At 50.1% G+C, this 18,056-nt stretch overlaps 2 protein-coding genes across 6 annotated transcripts in view; both read right to left on the bottom strand.

The window, feature by feature from the left end:
* POLD3 (DNA polymerase delta 3, accessory subunit) overlaps nucleotides 1-1,950 on the bottom strand; it is a 36,866-nt gene extending 34,916 nt beyond the window's left edge. For 2 of the 5 annotated variants that reach the window (XM_019509989.1, XM_019510795.1), the window contains exons 1-2: nucleotides 1,785-1,947; nucleotides 649-704 (exon numbers count right to left, since the gene is read on the bottom strand). In XM_019509989.1, the coding sequence (XP_019365534.1) occupies nucleotides 649-704; nucleotides 1,785-1,844 (116 nt within the window). In that variant the 5' untranslated portion in view covers nucleotides 1,845-1,947. Of the gene's footprint in view, nucleotides 1-648; nucleotides 705-1,784 lie in introns of all 5 variants that reach the window. The other 3 variants (XM_019511570.1, XM_019509234.1, XM_019512332.1) reach the window with 3 other exon arrangements.
* Nucleotides 1,951-6,031: 4,081 nt separating this feature from the next.
* Nucleotides 6,032-13,595, bottom strand: LOC109290923 (membrane primary amine oxidase-like). Its single transcript, XM_019508107.1, has 4 exons — nucleotides 11,914-13,595; nucleotides 10,162-10,447; nucleotides 7,437-7,566; nucleotides 6,032-6,945 (listed from the first exon to the last, which is right to left on the bottom strand). The coding sequence occupies exons 1-4, from the start codon at nucleotides 13,481-13,483 to the stop codon at nucleotides 6,646-6,648; spliced, it is 2,286 nt and encodes a 761-aa protein (XP_019363652.1). The 5' UTR covers nucleotides 13,484-13,595; the 3' UTR covers nucleotides 6,032-6,645.
* Nucleotides 13,596-18,056: the final 4,461 nt, after the last annotated feature.

Genomic DNA, 18,056 nt, shown 5'->3' with positions numbered 1-18,056 from the left:
GGGGGGGGGGGGGGGGAGAGGGAGGGGAAGAGGCAGCAAGGAATAGGAGATGCTCTGTTTACCAGGGCACTCCTTGGAGTAACTAGGAACAACAGCCACAAACTGACAGAGAGCAGATTTAGATTAGACATTAGGAAGAACTTCTTTATGGAAAGGGTTACCAGAATCTGAAATGGGCTTCCAAGGGAGGTGGTGCTCTCTCCTACCTTGGGGGTCTTCAATAGGCAGCTACATGTGGGGTCCTCTGACCCCAGCGCTCATTCCTGCCTAGGGCAGGGGGCTGGACTCAATGATCTACTGAGGTCCCTTCCGACCCTAACATCTATGAATCTATGAAAAAAGTCTAGCAATGAGAAGACCGGGAGCTAAGTCATGGCTCCTATTCCAGGTTCTGCTACCTATTTAGTGCAGGACTGTATTTATCGTACTGTATTCTTGCTTCCCTTAGGCAAAATTTGCCCTTGAGTTAGCGGGAATCAGAATGTTTAAAAGATAAAAGTAATTTACATGAAGGTAGCCTGGTACCTAGGAAAACAAAGCGTTTCATATTTTATCTGGAAATGATTGTTGTTCTTTGTTTAAAAATGGAAACCAATTACTTAGGCTGAATCACTGAATAAAAGACTTGTGGGATGCATTAATTCTTACTGTTTAGCCTGGTTGACATGAACCCCCAGCGTGTAGCTCAGCCATTTGTAGGTCACCTGCAACATAAAAACACACAAAAAACACTGCACATCAATAAATAGAAATCTTTGACTTCACCATCCAAAACATTACTCCATCATGTTTGGCTGATGTTGGGTGCAGAGGGCTGGACTAAACGATCTTACGAGGTCCCTTCCAGCCCTACTTTCCTACCACATGCTAAGTCCCACCACCCCTTGAAGCGAGTGGGACATGAATGCCAAAAAGCAATTTGACCGAGAGATTTTAAACAAAGCTGTGAATAAGGACTGCTTGGCTGCCCCCACCCTACTTCTATAGTATGCCAAACACAAAAACCTTTCCTGAACAGATGCCAGCTTGCGTGTGGCTTAAGTGACTCTGTCCCACACAACAACATTTTGAAAGCAACACATTTCCAAAACAGAGATGAACGTTAAGCATTCATCGTGAAGGCTGCCACTGCTCTCACACACCGCCATCAAGAAAGCACCTGCCACCGGTGCTGTAGGGCAGCACTTCTCAACCGGTGGGATGCGCAGGTCATGTAGGTGGGGCTTCAACTCGTTGCCCGATGGAAAAAAAATCATTGCACTTCAAACACATGAATCGATTTTGCAATTTTCACAGGATTTGTTCGCTACGCGGAGGTTTTGCTTTCATCACGGTGGGACTGAGGCTTTTTGACAAAACGGTTGATGGCACCAAAGGTGCAAAAGGTTGGGAACCGCTGCTGGACCATAACCCTTAAGTTACATAGCCAGCCCGGCAGCGCAGCCTGGCAACCTGGTAACGATGCTGCCACGAATCGGCCATGTGACACTGTGCCCGTTTTGTATCCTATTTTGAATAAACATCCTTATGTGCAAGATAATAATAATAATAATAATATAACATAATATAATAATAATATAATATTAATCATTTATATATATATATAAATAAAAACCTGGAATAAACATCCTTATGTGCCAGAGTTCAGCATAGGTATAATACACACACACACACTTATATTATATTATATTATATTAATTATATTATATTATATTCGGCCACGTCCCCCCACGCGCAGCGCCTGAGCAGGCCCCGACCCGCACCGCGCCCCGCCCGGGCCTCACGACGCGGTTCTGGTCCGTGACGAACTCGTCGATGTTGTCCAGGTAGAGCTCGTCCTCCATGACGGCGACGAGAACTGCACCGCACAGACTAGGCCACCGCCTCCATAGCAACGCGCCTGTGCGGGCCCGCGCGACGGCGGCCGCGCGCGGACAAAAGGCCCCAAAGCGGCTTCGCATCCGCCGCGCCTACGTCACCGCGGCTACGCCCCCCCGAGCGGTTTGACAGACGTTCCGCTTCTCCGCCCCACGACCCCGCGCGGCGCATGCGTAGTGGGTGCTGTGACGTGCTCTCAGTGCACCTTTGGGCCATGTGCTGCTGGGTTCCGTCCTGACCCTTGTCCTGGCGGAAAGGAGGGCGTGATCCTGAGCCTGTCTGTAACATGGTGATGGATCCCACAGCCATGGGACTTGTCTGCGGGCCCAGCTGCTCGCTGGCTCGCACCGTGTAGTTACGGTTATTTTCATCGCGGTGGTGGCTTGCTCCGTCACTCCCTCGCAACTGAGGATTTAGAAACCGGAACGGCCTGTTTCTGCCCTTGAATGTGTGGCAGGAGCTTTTGCCAAACAGCTTTTGAGGGGTGCTTTGGTGAGAGGCTGTAAAGGACCGGGCCGTAGGCAGTCTGACCTAACGGGAGGGCAGGGGCCAGGGGCTGGGTCAGGGTTCAGGAACCGCACGACCAAATCCAGAAAGAAAACCAGAGGCAAGAGTCCAAAACAGTCCAGGGTCTGGATGTGGGTATCAGATGCCATGTTACCAAACCCGAGGGACGATCCACAGGGCGATGTCCAAACACAGATGTGCAGAATTAATAACTGCCCCAACACTCAATTTTCCAGGGTATTTTATATTTACAGACTAACGTGTGCTGTATGTTGGAAGGACTGTGTACATAAGGCTGTGATATGACAGGTGTCTGATCTGGTGTGGGTAGGGTTGCCACCTTTTACACCAGGGTGCACAGCACAAGCATTTACCTGGGCTAGAGGTGATGTTGGCCAATGCTAGGAGGGCTGAACCCAGTGCCACGCAGAGTGTGGTATGTCAAATTATTACTGGGGAATTTAAAGTGCTGCGCAATGCGCAGCACAAATTTTTTGCCATAGTTTTGAGAGGAAGGGGCGAAAGAGAGAGGAAAAGAGGGAGAGAGAGACAGTGTTGGGGTAACTGAGTACCCCCTGCCTGTGTCTTGCGTACCACAGGTTGAGAAACCATGCCCTAGATGACCCCACAAGTAAGAGCCATCTTCCACGTTCCACTTAGGAGGTGCTTTATGCAGATCACAGTAAGCGCTGCTATGAGGTAGAAAGAAAGTTTTCTGGTAATGTTTATTAGGCTCTAAATAAAACATGTCCTAACACCAGAGCCGTTGAAGACTCCACAGTGCTACAGTCGGACCGACAAGCAGGTCTGTTAGTCGCAGCCATCTTGCTGCACAAGGAATCTTGAACCTGCTCCAGTGCTATGAAAGGACCAGGACTAACTATCACCTGTTTGTTGGTGCCAGCCTTCCCATGCACTGGAGATTTGAACCGACGCTGCAAGGTACCAGGGCTGGAAAGGACAAACAGGTATTTGTTGTTCCCAGCCTTGGCACCCCACCATGATGGTAGTATCTCCATGGAGCAATCAGATGTTAGCCCAACGTGTGTCAAGTATCATCTGGAGAAGCTCTTTGGTAGAAAAGTCCTAATGTTGCTATGCCACCATGGCCCTAGCACTTGTTTTATTGCTTGATCGATCATGTTTTAAATGCAGTTAATGTGTACCAAGTATGACGGGACAAGGCCCCTCATAGCTGAGTGCACAGCTGAGCAGTGCCGTTGCCTCGAGGAGGTAAGCATGCATGTGTCTCACTGCAGCTCAGGAGATCTAACACCCACGCACCCTCACTGGGGCCTGCAGTGACTTGAGCCTGCTGCTGTCCCAGACAGTTGCTTCCCTCTGTGAGCCAGCAGTAATGGATTATTGCTTGTGTCTAGCAGAACAGCGGTCTGGGGGGCTCTTGCAGTCAGGACACCAGAGGTCCAGGGAAATGCCGTCTTGCTCCCCATTGAAAGTCCAGCTACAGAGCCTTGCTGTATGCATCTGCAGAGCCATGGAGCCCTGAACACAAGCTTCTTCCTCAGAGCCATGCTTCTCAGATCTCACCCACTGCCACCAGTGGGGTTATGGAGATATGGTGGGATAGTTCACGTGGCTGGAGTATGGTCATGGCTGGGTATCACTTGTTCCGGAAGGGGCAGGGGAAGCAAGGAGGTGTTGCTGTACATATAAAGGTGATGTCCAAGTCCTCTGAGGGGCAGTACAAAGTGGAAGCTCAGCCTGTTGAAAGCCCCTGGGCAAAGGTCGGGGGAGAGCAGCAATGGCGATGTCATGGTGGGAACCTGCTGTAGACCACCACACCAGGAAGAAGAGATGGCTGAGCCTTTTTTGAAACAGCTCAGGGAAGCTTCCAAATTGCAGGACCTGGTTCTCGGGGGAGACTTCAATTTCCATGACACCTGGTAGGAGAGAAGCAGCAGCACACAAGTGGTCCCGTGGATTCTTGGAGTGTGTTGGGGAAAACTTTTGATAGAGACAGTAGAGAAAACAAGCAGGGGGGAAGCAATGGTGGAGAAGGTGGAGGTGGAAGGTTCCAGCATTAGAGGAATGATGTAACTTGGGTGACAGCGACCACAAAATGAGAGAGTTCAAGATCTTGAAAGGAGGGAGGAAGGAGAGCAGCAGAATAAAGGCAGTGATTTTCAGAAAAGTAGGCTTCAAGAAGCTCAGAGAGCTGGTGCACAGGCTCCCCTGGAAGGCACGTTGGAGGGAAAAAGGAGTCCAGGAGAGCTGGCTGTCCTGTAAGGAGGCTGTTTCAAGGGCACAGGAGCAGCTATCCCAGTGCGATGGAAGAGTAGGATGTGCAACAAGAGACCTGCCTGTCTAGACAACAATCTCTTCAGTGAGCTGAAACAAAAAATGCATCCAAGAAATGAAAACTTGATCATGTTACTAGGGAAGTGTATGAGGGTATCCCACGGGTGCACAGGGAGAACATTTGGAAGGCCAAGACAACTTGCGATGCAACTGGCAAGGACACAAGAGGCAATAAAAAAAGAGATTCTACATGTATTCTGCAAGAGGAAGAGCAAAGAAACCACAGGTCTCTTACAGAATGCAAAAGGCAACCTAGTTCTGGACGATGCAGAGAAGGCCGTATTTTCATTTCAGTCTTCACGGAGAGGGGCAGCTTCCAAATGAGGAGCATGTTTGTCAGCAAAGATAGGAGTCAAAGAGTAGCCTAGAGCAGTGGCAGAACAGGCTAGGGATTAGAGAAGCGAAATGTTTTAAAGTTGGCAGAGCCAGATGGGATGAACCCATGGGTATGAGAGGAATGGGCTGAAGTACTTTCAGAGCCCTTGGCAGTCCTCTTTGAGAACTCCTGGAGGTCAGGTGAAGTCCTGGATGATTGGAAAAGGGTCAATATAGTGCTGAGTTTTAAGACAGGGGAAGAGGAGGATCTGGTGCATTACAGACCAGTCAGTCTGACCTTGAAAGATTATGGAGCAGGTCCTGAGGCAATCTATTTCAAAGCATCTAAAGGAGAATAAGATGATCTTAAGGGGACAGGCTTTTTGGACAGGGGGAGAGCAATGGATGATATACCTTGACTTTAGCAGGGCTTTAGATCATGAGTGGGCAAAATACAGCCCATGGGCAGTGTCTGACTCACCAGTGGATCCTATCTGGACCACCAGCTGCTGCTGGGAGCCTGAGAAGGGAGGGCTGCTCCCCGCACCGCTCTGCTGTACCACAGTCAGAGCTGGACCGGATGCAGACTCTGAAATATGATAAGAGCCACTGTCTGAGCAACCAGCGCCCTTTGCAAGGGGCATGCAGGGAATGGATCATTGCTCTTCCCGGGCCTCAGCGCCCCGCAGGTGCCAAGCCAGTGTCCATAGAGACCCCCTCCACCAGCTCCATCAGGCATCCCTGGCGGTGGATGTGGAGCGGACGGGCTGGGTGCACAGGCAGCAGGGGCGGGTGTGGTAGTGATGGCAGCTGGAAGTAAGGCTTCACAGGACATGGTCTGGCATGTGAGCTGGGGGTTGCCGACCCCTGGGTTAGGGCACATTTTTAAGATTCAGGTGTCAGCACAGGAAATGCTGCTGAGCCCCTGTGGCCCACCAGCCACCCTGGTGGCAGGTGGTAACACACATCTGCACTAGTTTAGGAATAATTCACTTCAGCAAACATTTGGATCAAGACCAAATTTAATTAGTTGAACCAGAGCTAGTTATACACTGTGTTTATACCAGCATTAGAGGAATGATGTTCTCTCTCAATCTCCATCCCCATCCCCTCTCCCCCCTCCACACATTGTACACACACAACACAACCCTGAACAAGACACGCAACTTGTATTTAAAAGGCAGAATGAAGAAAAAAACATCTTTCCTGGAAAATGCTGATTAGTAACTGGAGCAGCTCATACAGCCGTGTACCCAGCCAGCAGCTCAGGAGCCCTATGTGAAGCACTGCAGCATTACTTCTGCTTCGGCAGAACTGCAATTACTGCCTCTCCAATTCCCCAGCTTCCGGCAGCTGGAGAAAAGGGTTTACGTAAGAAAATACAGTGCGAGATTTCAGCAGGCTAATGCACTGAAGACTAATACAAATTCCTATCTGGCGGCATGCTGAGGAAGCTATGTTTTCCTTTAAAGATATGTGTTTAAGCAAAGATAATAGCAAAGTGACAAGATAAAGAGCCATGTGAAGTCATTGACCAAATGGATTCGAAGACAGCTCTTCTGTATGAAAACAGAGCTGTTGAACAAAGCCACCATTCTGGTACCTCTGATCCATCTCTTTACTCCATCAGTGTCTTACAACCCAGTGTCTTGTTGGATTTTGGAAGCCATTGTAGGTAAATGGAGGAATATTTGGTAAACAGGTGGCAATTTTGGACAGGCACGCTATGGGGTTGACTTCACATGAACTGGAGTCCTGCTCGCTCGTAAAAAAGACACCATCAGGTGAGTATATGGAGGGGTCTTCATCATGATAGTTGTAGGGTCTCAGAAAAAACCCGACTGTATTCCCCACTGTCACAGTGTTGGGTATGTCCTCAGCATGTGGGATATGAAGGAAACCTATTGTTATCCATGCAACCAGGTCCTAGGGAAGGAAACGGAGTGGAGCAATTTGCTTATTATAGGAAAACTTCTGGTTTGAAGCACACATGAAGAAAGACCAGGCAAAGCTGCTGTGAAGTGATAGCCTGTGCCTAGTCCTATGTGGCAGGCTCCTGCCCAACAAGGCTGGCTCAGACAGTGGAATACGCTGCCCTAGGATTTCCCTTAAACTTTTCCCTTGGAGGAAATGTTGGGTTGTTCCCATGACTCTGCCCTACCCCATACTCAACCCATCGTGAACACCAGCCATCACAATGAAGGGCTGGGTCAGGAGTCGGGAAGCACAGAGTTACTTTTTCAGTCTCCAAGATGAGACGACTGTCACAAAGAACCATTATCCCTGTTAGCAACTGATCCCTGAGCCCACGAGCCAGGTTTGCAGTGTGCATCCTGCACCCCATCTGGTTCATGCCGATGAGACGACTCAGCCCACTGCAATACATAGCTCCAGAGCAGAGAGAGAAGCCTACTTACCTCATTTATGATGGTTTCATTATTGATGAAGTCAGCGAAGGCCACGGTGGGTGTCCAGGGGTCATTCTGGTTGTAGATGCTACTGCTGGCTGGCTCCTCTTCTTTCCGTTTAGTGACAGCCAGTTTGTACCTAAAGATCAAGAGAAAGAAACACGCCTGTCTTGCAGGATTTGCCCAATCCAGCAGCTGCGCAGGATGTGAGGCTGCCACCTGCTCCAGGATGCGGAGGGCTGTGGTATGCCCATGATAGTCCATCAGGTAGTGCTTGTGGCAGAAAGCCACCTTGGTTTCTCCCCAAAAATCTCTGCCCTGTGACACTGTGATTTAAATCTCTGTGCTGTGACCATTCAGTTAGGATGGGCCCAGCACACAGGGGACCACACCCTCAGCCTGTCTCTTTAGGGAACTGGAGCTGGCTGCATTCCTGAGGGAGGGGGAAACCTGCTCCCTCTGCCTACGGGACTTGCATCACTTACCTGGGTAAGGGGTTTCTACCTGGGGAGCTGGAATCTGCCCGGTAACAGGTGATGCATTTCAGATTGGTTGGCTGACAGCCAACTGGGGCTGACCTCCGCTGGCCCAGGTGAATGAGGTCACAGGGGCTATATAAGTTAGGACGGGGAAGGAGGCGGTCTCTCCTCTCCGGCCATGAGGTGACGCAGCAGCCAGGCAGGGGACACAGAGAAGCCTTAACATCTGAAACTGGCTCTCTCCCCCCAAACTCACGAGCTAGGAACCGCCTGCCTCCAAAGGGAAACTTCACCTGCCTTTGGAAGATGCTTGTGAGTAAGCTACTCAATCTGATTAGATATTTAGCTGGAAGTATCACAGATGCGTAATCAAAAGGCTACCACAGCCAGACTGTTTGCTCTTTAGGATTTCTAGATATTGCTCTATCCTGTACCCTAGTTTACCCTACCCCCTGTAATCAATAAAGTTCTCCTTTTTGACTGGTGTGGGAGACTTATTGAGGGGTGGGTCTAAATTATGCCTAAGAGACCCCTTAGGTCTGTGGACTAAGGGAGACTATACCTTTTTGCCCCCGGACTTGGGGAAGTACCCCAAGTGCCTGTATTGGGTCGAGTACCCGTGGGACTTTAGGCCTGTGTTACCCCAAGGACACAGGGCCGCGAGACAGTCCATTCTTGGGGTGGTGGCGGCACGTTACCCCCAGACTAGCGAGTGTGCTCCGGGAGAGGGGTCGGCCGGACATAAGGCGCCCCTAGGGAGGCATTCGGAGCCTGGGAGGTGGTCGGGCGCAAGGAGGTGGGTGGCTCAATGCAGGAGCACCCCCTACTGGCCCGCCTCACGTGGTGGAAACAGCGGAGGGATACGAATACCCAGCTATGTTCCTGAGGTGGGATCTCTGCACCCGCCACAGTGCTCATCATAAATAACAAAATGAGAGTCTGGGACACAGTCTCTAAAAGACCTCCCACTGGCAAGCAAAAAGGGATGCTCAGTGTCTCTGCATAAGACTGAGTGATGTTTATGTGGGATGTTCATAGTTGGGAGGCCTGAAGGGCTGGAAGGAGGCACTGAAGATGTCCCTTGGATTACATTAGTGACCTGGTGGGCTCCCAGAGGCCTGGTGAGCAGTAAGCCGGCTGCCAGAGCCCTGAGGACAGTGCAGGGGTGCGGGCAGCCCAGAGCACAGTGTCAAGTGGAGCCTTACCCCCGTTATTGGAAGGCAGCCTCCCAATGCTCCCAGTAACATCCAAAGCAGTGGCAGATGAGAGGGAGGGAGGTAAGCGGCAGGGCGGCCAATGTGTCTGAACAGACCTCAATGGGCTGCCAAAGAGCTCCAAGTGGTGTGGGGAAACTGAGGCCAGTAACAATACCTTACAGCAGCCATTTTCTAACTTTCTAAAACCAAAGAACCGTCTCATGTCATGTCTGCTGTGGGATCCCCCCCTCTCCTAAAGGCAGATGTGGAGCCCATCAGCCTGACAATAGCTGCACACTACCTGCCAGCCAGCCCCACCATGACCTCCAGTTTCTGTGGGAGCCCTGATGACCTACTACAGAAGCCCAGCATTTTGTTGCACAGTTTGAAAACTGCTGCCCTACAAGAAATACACTACAGGAGCTCTGCGCCGACTTGCTAGGGCAGGAAGGCACCTGTGCTACAAGACACCGCCGGGCTTTTCCATCTCTGACTTCTACATTCAGAACCTGCATGGCCCAACTTGCCCTATAACATCAGCAGGGCTGATGGATTTGATTAGGGGAACACCCGGAGCAGAACAGCAGTGGGATGGGAGCGAGGGGACTCGGCACAGGCTGCACATTTGCTCCCGCAGGACCAGAACTAGCACCAGGACTGCAGAGGACATGGCATGGCATGGCTCAGATACACTGACCAAGCTGTGGCCATAGCGTGGGATGGGACACGGAGAGCAAAGGATGTTGCAAGTGGTTGTGAAGCAAGAAGTGTGTGGCAAGAAGTGTGTAGCAACAGAGCATGAGATATGCCAATGACACAATGAATTTCAATAGTTTTTAACCAGAGCTGGCTCCAAAATCCCAGGGGTGGGCAAACAGCCCAACAACCAGCGATCATGAAAAGGACATTTAATGCTCTTTAATTCTATCATGTGAGAGACCTAGTCCGTATCCACTCTAGTGTACCTGAGCCATGCAGCAGCTGGGGCATTCAGACACCCACAGCAGGCTTATGCATAGACATGACCTAGGTATTAACATATCAATAAAAGATACCTACCTCCCCCAGCTGACGGCTCTCTCCATCGTACTTGTTTCTGGCAGATGGTCTCCAGAAAAGCTAATAATCTGGAGCCTGTAGCCTCGCTTATGGCCCCACTTGTTTTCACTGTTGGCAGCAAAATAGACATATCTGGGCATCTCCGAGTTGAGGAGAAATGCAGCCTCATCCTCCCTGTCCAGGACTTTCTTGATCAACCGTGGGCGCTCTATCTGGTGCTCCGGACTCCAAGGAGCCTGCACGTTCTCAAACACCATGTCATGGGTCACCAGGGAATTTTTTGAGCCTATAAGACAAAGGCAAAAACACTGAGAAATCGCTTCTTGGGCCCTTGTATCCCACTTCCAAGACTGCAAAGGCTCAACCAATTTCAGCTTATTTTTATCCTTGTTTCTGCATCACAGACTCTGAACAGCATGCTGTCTGCATGGTACTGTGGGCCAGCACAGGTTAGTGCAAGCCTCAAGGAGCACATATACTACTCACACAAATGCTTTGCTAAGGCATTGGCCAGCATATTCCTCACCAGCAGTGACTGAGACACAAACTCCTTAAAGAAGCTCAAGCTGGAATATGCACATAAGAGGCTGGTGCAAGATAATGAAGAATGATACAAGAGGAGTCGTGCTGCCAGGAAAGGGAGTCAGATGCATCAAGCACAGGATGGTGCAGTACTTGTATGATAAAGAAAGAATGGGAGCATGTAGAGCAGGATGCACAACCAGCATGGGGCAGCTCCAGACAACAACGGAGTGTAATGCACAGTCAACCTGCTTTGCTTAGTAGTGTAAGCTGGCATGTACAGAAGAGGGACTGGGAAACTTCAAACTTGATATCAGCACGGGGGATAGAGTTTGGGCTCATGCCTTGCTGCAGGCAAGCATGGGCTCGGGAGAGAAAGCCCTGTGTCTAGACCGTAAACCTTTCTGAGCCTCATGCCCACCAACTCTGCTGTCTTTCTTTGTGCAGGCTGCGTTCTTTGTTCACTGGAGCCAGAGACAAGCAGACACCAACTAGCAACACTCATCCCAAATACAACATTTATGCTTCTATAGCTACAGGGCCCTATTAAGTCCTCCCCAGCCCTGCGTCCATAGCTGTGATTTGTGATTGAGGGACAAAGGGATGCGTATGAGCTTGCAATTTGTCATCCACTACTGTCCAGGACACTTATCCCCATGCAGATGGTGAAGTGGGTCTGAACGGATGTGTAGCCTCTCTTTTGAGGCTAACGCATATGTATCTAGCAGAGCAGGGGATCCAGAAAGTGGCACAAAGAGCCAAAGATTGGAGAACAGGAGCATATTACAAGGCTCCAATCAATTCAAAGTCTTGCAGCAAACAAGTCTCAACTAGGACCAGGAGCTGAATCAGCAGAAATGGGGTGCAGGAGCCTGGGGAAACACAAAGACAGACCAGCGAGAAAGGATTTTTGGCAGAGATGTCAGAAGGTTTTGTCCTAGGACAGACAGACAGAAACAATGGTACCCATCTGGGAGGTTTGCCTCCAGCTCCAATTCACTTCCCTAGGCTTGGCTCGGCACCCCCACGAAGGAACGAGCCAACGCGGCATAAAGAAACGGTGACGGCAGTCATGCCTGATGGGTTGTGAGACACCCTGAGGTAGTGACCACCCTACTCAAGTACTTAGCATGCACTGTTAAATGATCAAAAGTGTCAAAGAAAAAAAAAAAGTTTGGCATTTTGCCTGTTCTTTACAAACTAATAAATCTTATTGGTCGAAGGACTTACCACCAATATCTAGGTCCACCTTAAAATTCAGAGCGTGACTATGCATGGTCCCAAGGGTGTGCTCCTCAACCCTATTTCCAAAATCAGTACCATCGCCAAAGAAGAAGGAGGAGCTTATGTAGCCACTGGCTTGGACTTTGACTTCCACAGCTCCACTCGAGTGGAATATGAAGTCCCAAATGTAGTCGTAGTTTGAAATGGCTGAAATAGTCCTGAACACCAGAACTGAGCTGGCCAGCCCCCCGTAGTACCTTCTGTTATAATGGCGTCGAACAGGGGCTTCCAAATTAGCCTCAAAAATGCAGATGGAGTTCTTGTTTGTCTCGGGCACGAAGGAGTCAGCGAGGTAGGAGCTATCCAAATACGTTGCTAAGTAGGGGCAGTCAACCCCTGGGACCAGCGAGAAGGCAGCTCTTCCAATGCCATAGCTTGCATCCAGGTATCTGATTGACATCCCCCCTGGATTATTGGAGCTGTAAATTGCAGAGGCTTCCTGGAGGCTGAGTTCATAGACAATCCTCTGCCCCCTAAATCTAATGTCAAACAGTCGTGGCCCTGTATTCACATCCATCCCAAAGGCGAAGCTCCAGGCCTGGAAGACAACTTGGTTGTTCCTGATGCTGTAGCGGGGCCCACGAGGCTCGTACTGCAAGGGCCCCACGTGCTGGTGGGGCACCCTAGGCTTCATGGAAGAGTATCCCCCATCCAGCGGGGCTTTTCTCACTTTGTCCACCTTCACGTGGCCCTGCTTGAACTCACTCTCCAGCTGCACCATCCCTTCAAAGTACTGCCCGTTATAAAAGACTTTCAGCACCTTCCACCGGGAGATATTCAGGCTGCCATGGTCGATCAGCACCTCCAGCCCCACGGGGTGCACATAAAGGCCACTCACATTCTGGAAATGAACAATCCAGGTTTTGCGATCTCCAGACTCAAATCCTCGAGGGGCCACAGTGTGAGTTGCCAGGTTAGCCCCATCATAATCAAATACCTGACTCATGAAGGTTGGAGCTTTGGGGTATTCCACGCTTCGTAAAAAAGCACTGAGCTGCCTAAATTCATTGCCTAGAAGTGGTCTGCGGTTATATGGCAGCTTCCCTCCGTACTTCAGTGCTGTGACGTCCCGGTGATACGCTGGCTTCGGCAGGGGGCCCACCAGATACTCTGTGATGTTTGGCTGGGGCTGATTTCCAAAGTAAACCACAGCCAGTGCCTGTCGCGAGGGGCGAACTCCCCCTCGATCCAAGAACCGCAGCACCTCTGCCTTGGCTGGGAGCTGCAAGCTGATGTAGTAAATGCAGTTGTCAGAGGGGTTTGCACGAGAGGCATCTACCAGTGGCACCCCAAGGTTTTCCCGCAGATACCTCACCACTTGCACCATTTCTCCTGGGGTCAGATCAGCAAACACCAGGCTCTGGTCATTCTGGGCACCGCGTCCTGTCTCCTGGGTCTGCCGAGACCGGGTACCACAGGTGGCCAGTTTCCATCCTCTACCCAGCAACAAAGCAACTAGAAGGAAATTTACTGCTGCCGACACAGCTAAAAAAATGGAGGCAACTTTCAAATCCATGCCCCAAAGTGGCAAAGGCAGCTCTGATTCCTGATGTCTCACGGTGGGTTTTGGACTGGGCTTCCCCGCTGTGAGCAGCCTGTATATCCTGCTGCTTCTCTGCTGTCAGGATGTTTGGTGCAGAGCTGCTCTGGGTGCAAACATAATGTATGAGATAGAGGAGGAGACCTGAAATCAGAATTAATCAAAGCACGGATTTTGTTATCTCAGCCAGTCCAACCTGTTCTCTGCACCCTGAAGAGCCACAGGATGAGAAAATCGTTAGAGGTGCAGGGTTACTAACACTTCAGAGAAGCTGGTCATCACTTTCTCAGTTATTCACATGTGAAGGCCATAAATCACGATTCATCTGACAGCCTTTTTTATCACCGGCCAGTAAGTTTTATCCCAATGCCATATATCTCAAACCCAAAGGATTTAGGTAGGACAAAGATTGCAGTCTTCAGGAAACCACACCTGTGTGCTGCAGAGAGAGAGAATGGGAAAGGCCAAGGGACCACTGATACCCGAGGCCCTGGCAATGGCAGAGATCTCATGAGGTGAGAGGTACCCAGATGATCCAGGCAGCAAACCATACCCAAGCTGCACAGGCAAGGGAACCCCGCCAGGCCCCTGTCAGACTGACCGGGGGGAATCACCTGTCCATCAAACCCTGCACGTGAGAATGGGATCCAGCAGCCGGGCACGCGAGAAGAGGCTCTGTGCCCACTCCGAGCATCCTGCCAAGTCGCCTGTCCCAGGTGTGGCAGAGCTGCGACAAGCCAAAGGAAGCCTCCCCTGGGAAGCCACAGCAGCAGTGTGGCAGGGGGAAGAAAAGACATCCTGACCTCACTGATAGGCTTGTTCAGCCCAACAGACCTGCTGCAGCCACACAAATAAGTACAACTGTGTCAATGCCCAGGGGCTGGATGCGGTGCGGGAACCCAGCCTAGGGCATCTGTGCCACGTTGCATAGTTTCATCCTTCCCCAGCTGGCCAGATCTATGATGAACCTCTCCCTTTCCTTGCTGCTAAGAGCCTGGATCAAACCACCAAACTGTATTCCTCCATAATTTACCTCTGGTTCGCAGCCTGCTCTACACTTTCTTCTGCTGTTTGAGTGAGAGAGGGGAAGGGGGTTAATGCAGACTTCTCATGGAGGCTTTTGGACACAAACTCCCTTCATCAGGCATTGATGCCTGCCCAGAGGAGTTTTCCATCTATGGACTCCTCTGTGACATCCTATAATATATGAACTTTCATTCCTACCCAGGAGAACTTTTACACTCTTTTCTCCAATGCCTGATGAAGGGTGTTTGTGCCTGAAAGCTTGCAATTAAAGAAAAATTTTCTGCAAAAATCTTGTTGGTTTAATAAAAGACGTTATCTCTACTACGGGCCCTGATCACTTCTCATGGAAAATCGTTTCATTAAAACTTTGGCAGGTTTGGGCAAGCAAAAAGGTTCATCTGCCTTCCAGCTCTCTTCAGACAGGGTTGCTCAATTATACGTTAGCAGAGACGCTACTTATCCTCTGTTTGTGACTCTGCCTCGCCCTGCCCCAAACTGCAGTTGCTAATATCCAGATTGTCCGCGTGGGTTTCTCATAAATGAAAACGGAGGTATTGCACCCAATGCCTGGCATCTCCAAGCTGCTTGTGTATCACTTGTTCTCTTCCGCTTCTTTGCTTTTTGGAAAACTCTCAGAAAAACACCAACAGCAAGGGAGACGGAGAGTCCTGCCCTCTGTCGTTTCCCTAAATTACTGCCATTTCCCACTGCACCGGTGGGTGGGTCATTGGTACAAAATCCCTTGGCACATCAGGATTTATTATAAAGGTTTCCCTGCAGCACAGACTGGACTAGATTGGGAAATGCTGTTTTGGGGACAAATCCAAGCTCCTTGTAGGCATTCCAATTGGGCTAGGCTGTAGTTATGCTAAGCTATAGTAAGCGACAGTGCTGAAAACAGTATGGGAGAAAGGGATCTCCTGGCCACTGGAGGACCCAGTAAGAAACAAAAAAAAAACCCGATAAAATCACATTAATGAGCAAAAAGACACTGAAGGGAAGATGCAAACAACAGCAACAATGGTAAGAGAACTTACTCACGAGAGTGCAGGTGCACAAACTTGGAGGGACACGTCCCTTGCAGAGACAGTGAATAACATATGGTGTCTGTACCTGCCAAAGGCAAGTTTTGCAAAGTGGTGGAGAGTGCCCAATGGGAGGTCACAAGGGGTTTCCAAGCTGCCGTTACTCCCAATTGTTGCCCGGCTGGATACATGTGCATCAGAGCAGTCCCACACTCTCATCACTGATGAGATTTCCAGCTTTTCCCTGTGTAAGCCTTCTGCTGGGCACTGGTGGGCAGCAACAAGGGCCAGGTTCAATTTTTGGGCCATGGGCCATATCCAGCATGCCGAATTCAGGGCTTGGTCCTGCTCCCCACATTGCAACACTGCAGGAGGTGCAGGGATGGACTCTCAGTAGTGAGTGGGCCCCAGCAATCCCTTTTGGAAAATGTGTATCCAGGTGGTGAAGAGAGAGCTGGAGAAGACGCTCGTTATTGAAGATGACATGCGCTTGGAGCATCAGTTTAAGAGGAAGCTCCTGACACTGAGGGATGATGTGGGACGAGCGCAGCTAGACCGGGAGCTCGTGGGAGGGATGTTTGCTTGGAGAGCTTTCACTGCTGCTGACTAGATGGGAGTTCTCCCCCATGTCCCCTTTGCAGTCCTGTGCATAGTGCAAATGCAGCAGACCTCAAATCTGAATGATAATCAGAGACGGCTGCTTGTGGCTTGCTGGGAGCACACACTGGAGACATAAGTTTGCAGTCAGCAAACGGGTTCATCTTCAAAGGGGCTTGTGTAGATACAACTTTGATCAAACAAAGCACGTTGCAGGGACTGCCATCTTCAATGAAGAGCTGTATCCAGTGCTATAGGACGGCGCTCAGGAAAGAGCGGAGCTCCCACTGAAGCGTTCCCACTTTGGTCGAAGCTAATGTCCATTTAGGACAGGAATACATGTGGTCACTGGAAGGCTGGGAGAAGAACAGAGGGTTTCAATCCTTTTGTTTCGTCACATTAGAAAAAGCCGGTTCTCAAAGAACATCAAGGGGGATGCTGCAAGCTAGCCAGCAAATGCACTTTGCCAGAGACCTGCTCCAGCCTAAGCTCACTGCCAGCGATGTTCAGCACCAGCACGTAATCTCCTGGCAAGAGCCTCTGCACTAGGTCATTTAAAGAAGAAGCTGCAGACCATACAGAATTGCTCCTCTCTCAGGACATTTTTTATCAAAGTCCGCCCATCACCCTGGGGACGCATCCATTCCTGGGTGCGATCCTTGCTGCATACCATAGGCAAGAAGAGATTTGTTTCTGGATAAGCCATCTCTGTCCTGTGCTCTGACCTTCTCACAGTTGACCCATGGACCTGGAGCCAGAAGCTCTGGGAAGCCCCCAGACAGTCCCTGGTATATCATTGGGCGCATCTCAGTGGAGGGAGGTTGTCTTCTCTGCATTGCTCTGGATTTGTACAAGGCCAGTCCTGTGGTAGGAAATCCCATGAGCTGCCCTTGCACTGGGAGATGCACTTCAGTGAAATGTCGGGTTTGGAGCAGGAAGGCCTGAGGTGCTCAGCATCGTGCACTTGCACCGTGGAGCCAACCTTTATTTCCATGGCCCTCAGTTTCTCCCTTTCAGCTACATCAGGCAGAAAACAATGCAGGGAGAATGGCCTGGAAAGGCAATTCCAGATGTAACGAACCTTGTAGGAGCAGATTATTCTTACTGGACACGGGGATATGTAATCTCCTTGCAAGGGGCTTGGAAGTTGATTCGAGCCGAACCTTTCTGCAAGGTGCTACCTGTAGATGAATTCCTGCCAGTACCCGGTGCAAGTAAAGCATGCGTTCAGCTTGTGACGCCTACCCGCTTTGTGTGCACTGCGTCTGGCTGGAGGATCTTGAACTGGATGCCATCTTGCCATTTCTATAGTGTATCTCCATGCCGATCCGGTTGGTGGAGAAGGGGACTGAATATTATGGTCCTTGGATATTATGGCCCTTGGATACAAAAATTGGGCAAACTAATTGATGTTTCTGTGAAATGGGTATAAAAATGCCTACCTTAGAGAAGCCTTGTGAGACTGATGAATTGATTTTGAATCTGGTCTTCAGATGAAAGTAACTGTAGCAGTAGGGGGTTAAGGTGATGTAGGTGATACCTAGTTTAGAGCCTCCACCTTGTCTGCGGGGCCTGGACAAGATCTCTGGGCAACCAGAGCACTGAAAAACAGTACCCAGGCATGAGAGTCCTTGCGGCTGTCTTTTGATTTCATTGTGCTACAGTGTTCAGTGTTTTTATTGCAAAATGGTGTGTGTGTATGTGTGTGTGTAAAGAAGCAGTCATGACTGTGAACCAACTTTCAGCCAGAGTTGGAAACATTCCCCATTTGTGTGTGGACAATGTGCATTTTGTGATCTCAAGGCAGTCAGGCTGCCTAAATGCCTTGGGACATAATGTAGATCTGAAGGGGCAGGGGGACTCTTTTTAAGGATGGTCTACATTTTGTAGACATTTTCTTT

This window comes from Gavialis gangeticus, unplaced genomic scaffold, assembly GCF_001723915.1.
Source record: "Gavialis gangeticus isolate Ggan-Ray unplaced genomic scaffold, GavGan_comp1, whole genome shotgun sequence".
Classification (NCBI taxonomy): Eukaryota; Metazoa; Chordata; order Crocodylia; family Gavialidae; genus Gavialis; species Gavialis gangeticus.
Note: the sequence above shows the minus strand (reverse complement) of the source record. Positions and strands in the feature narration are given on the sequence as shown.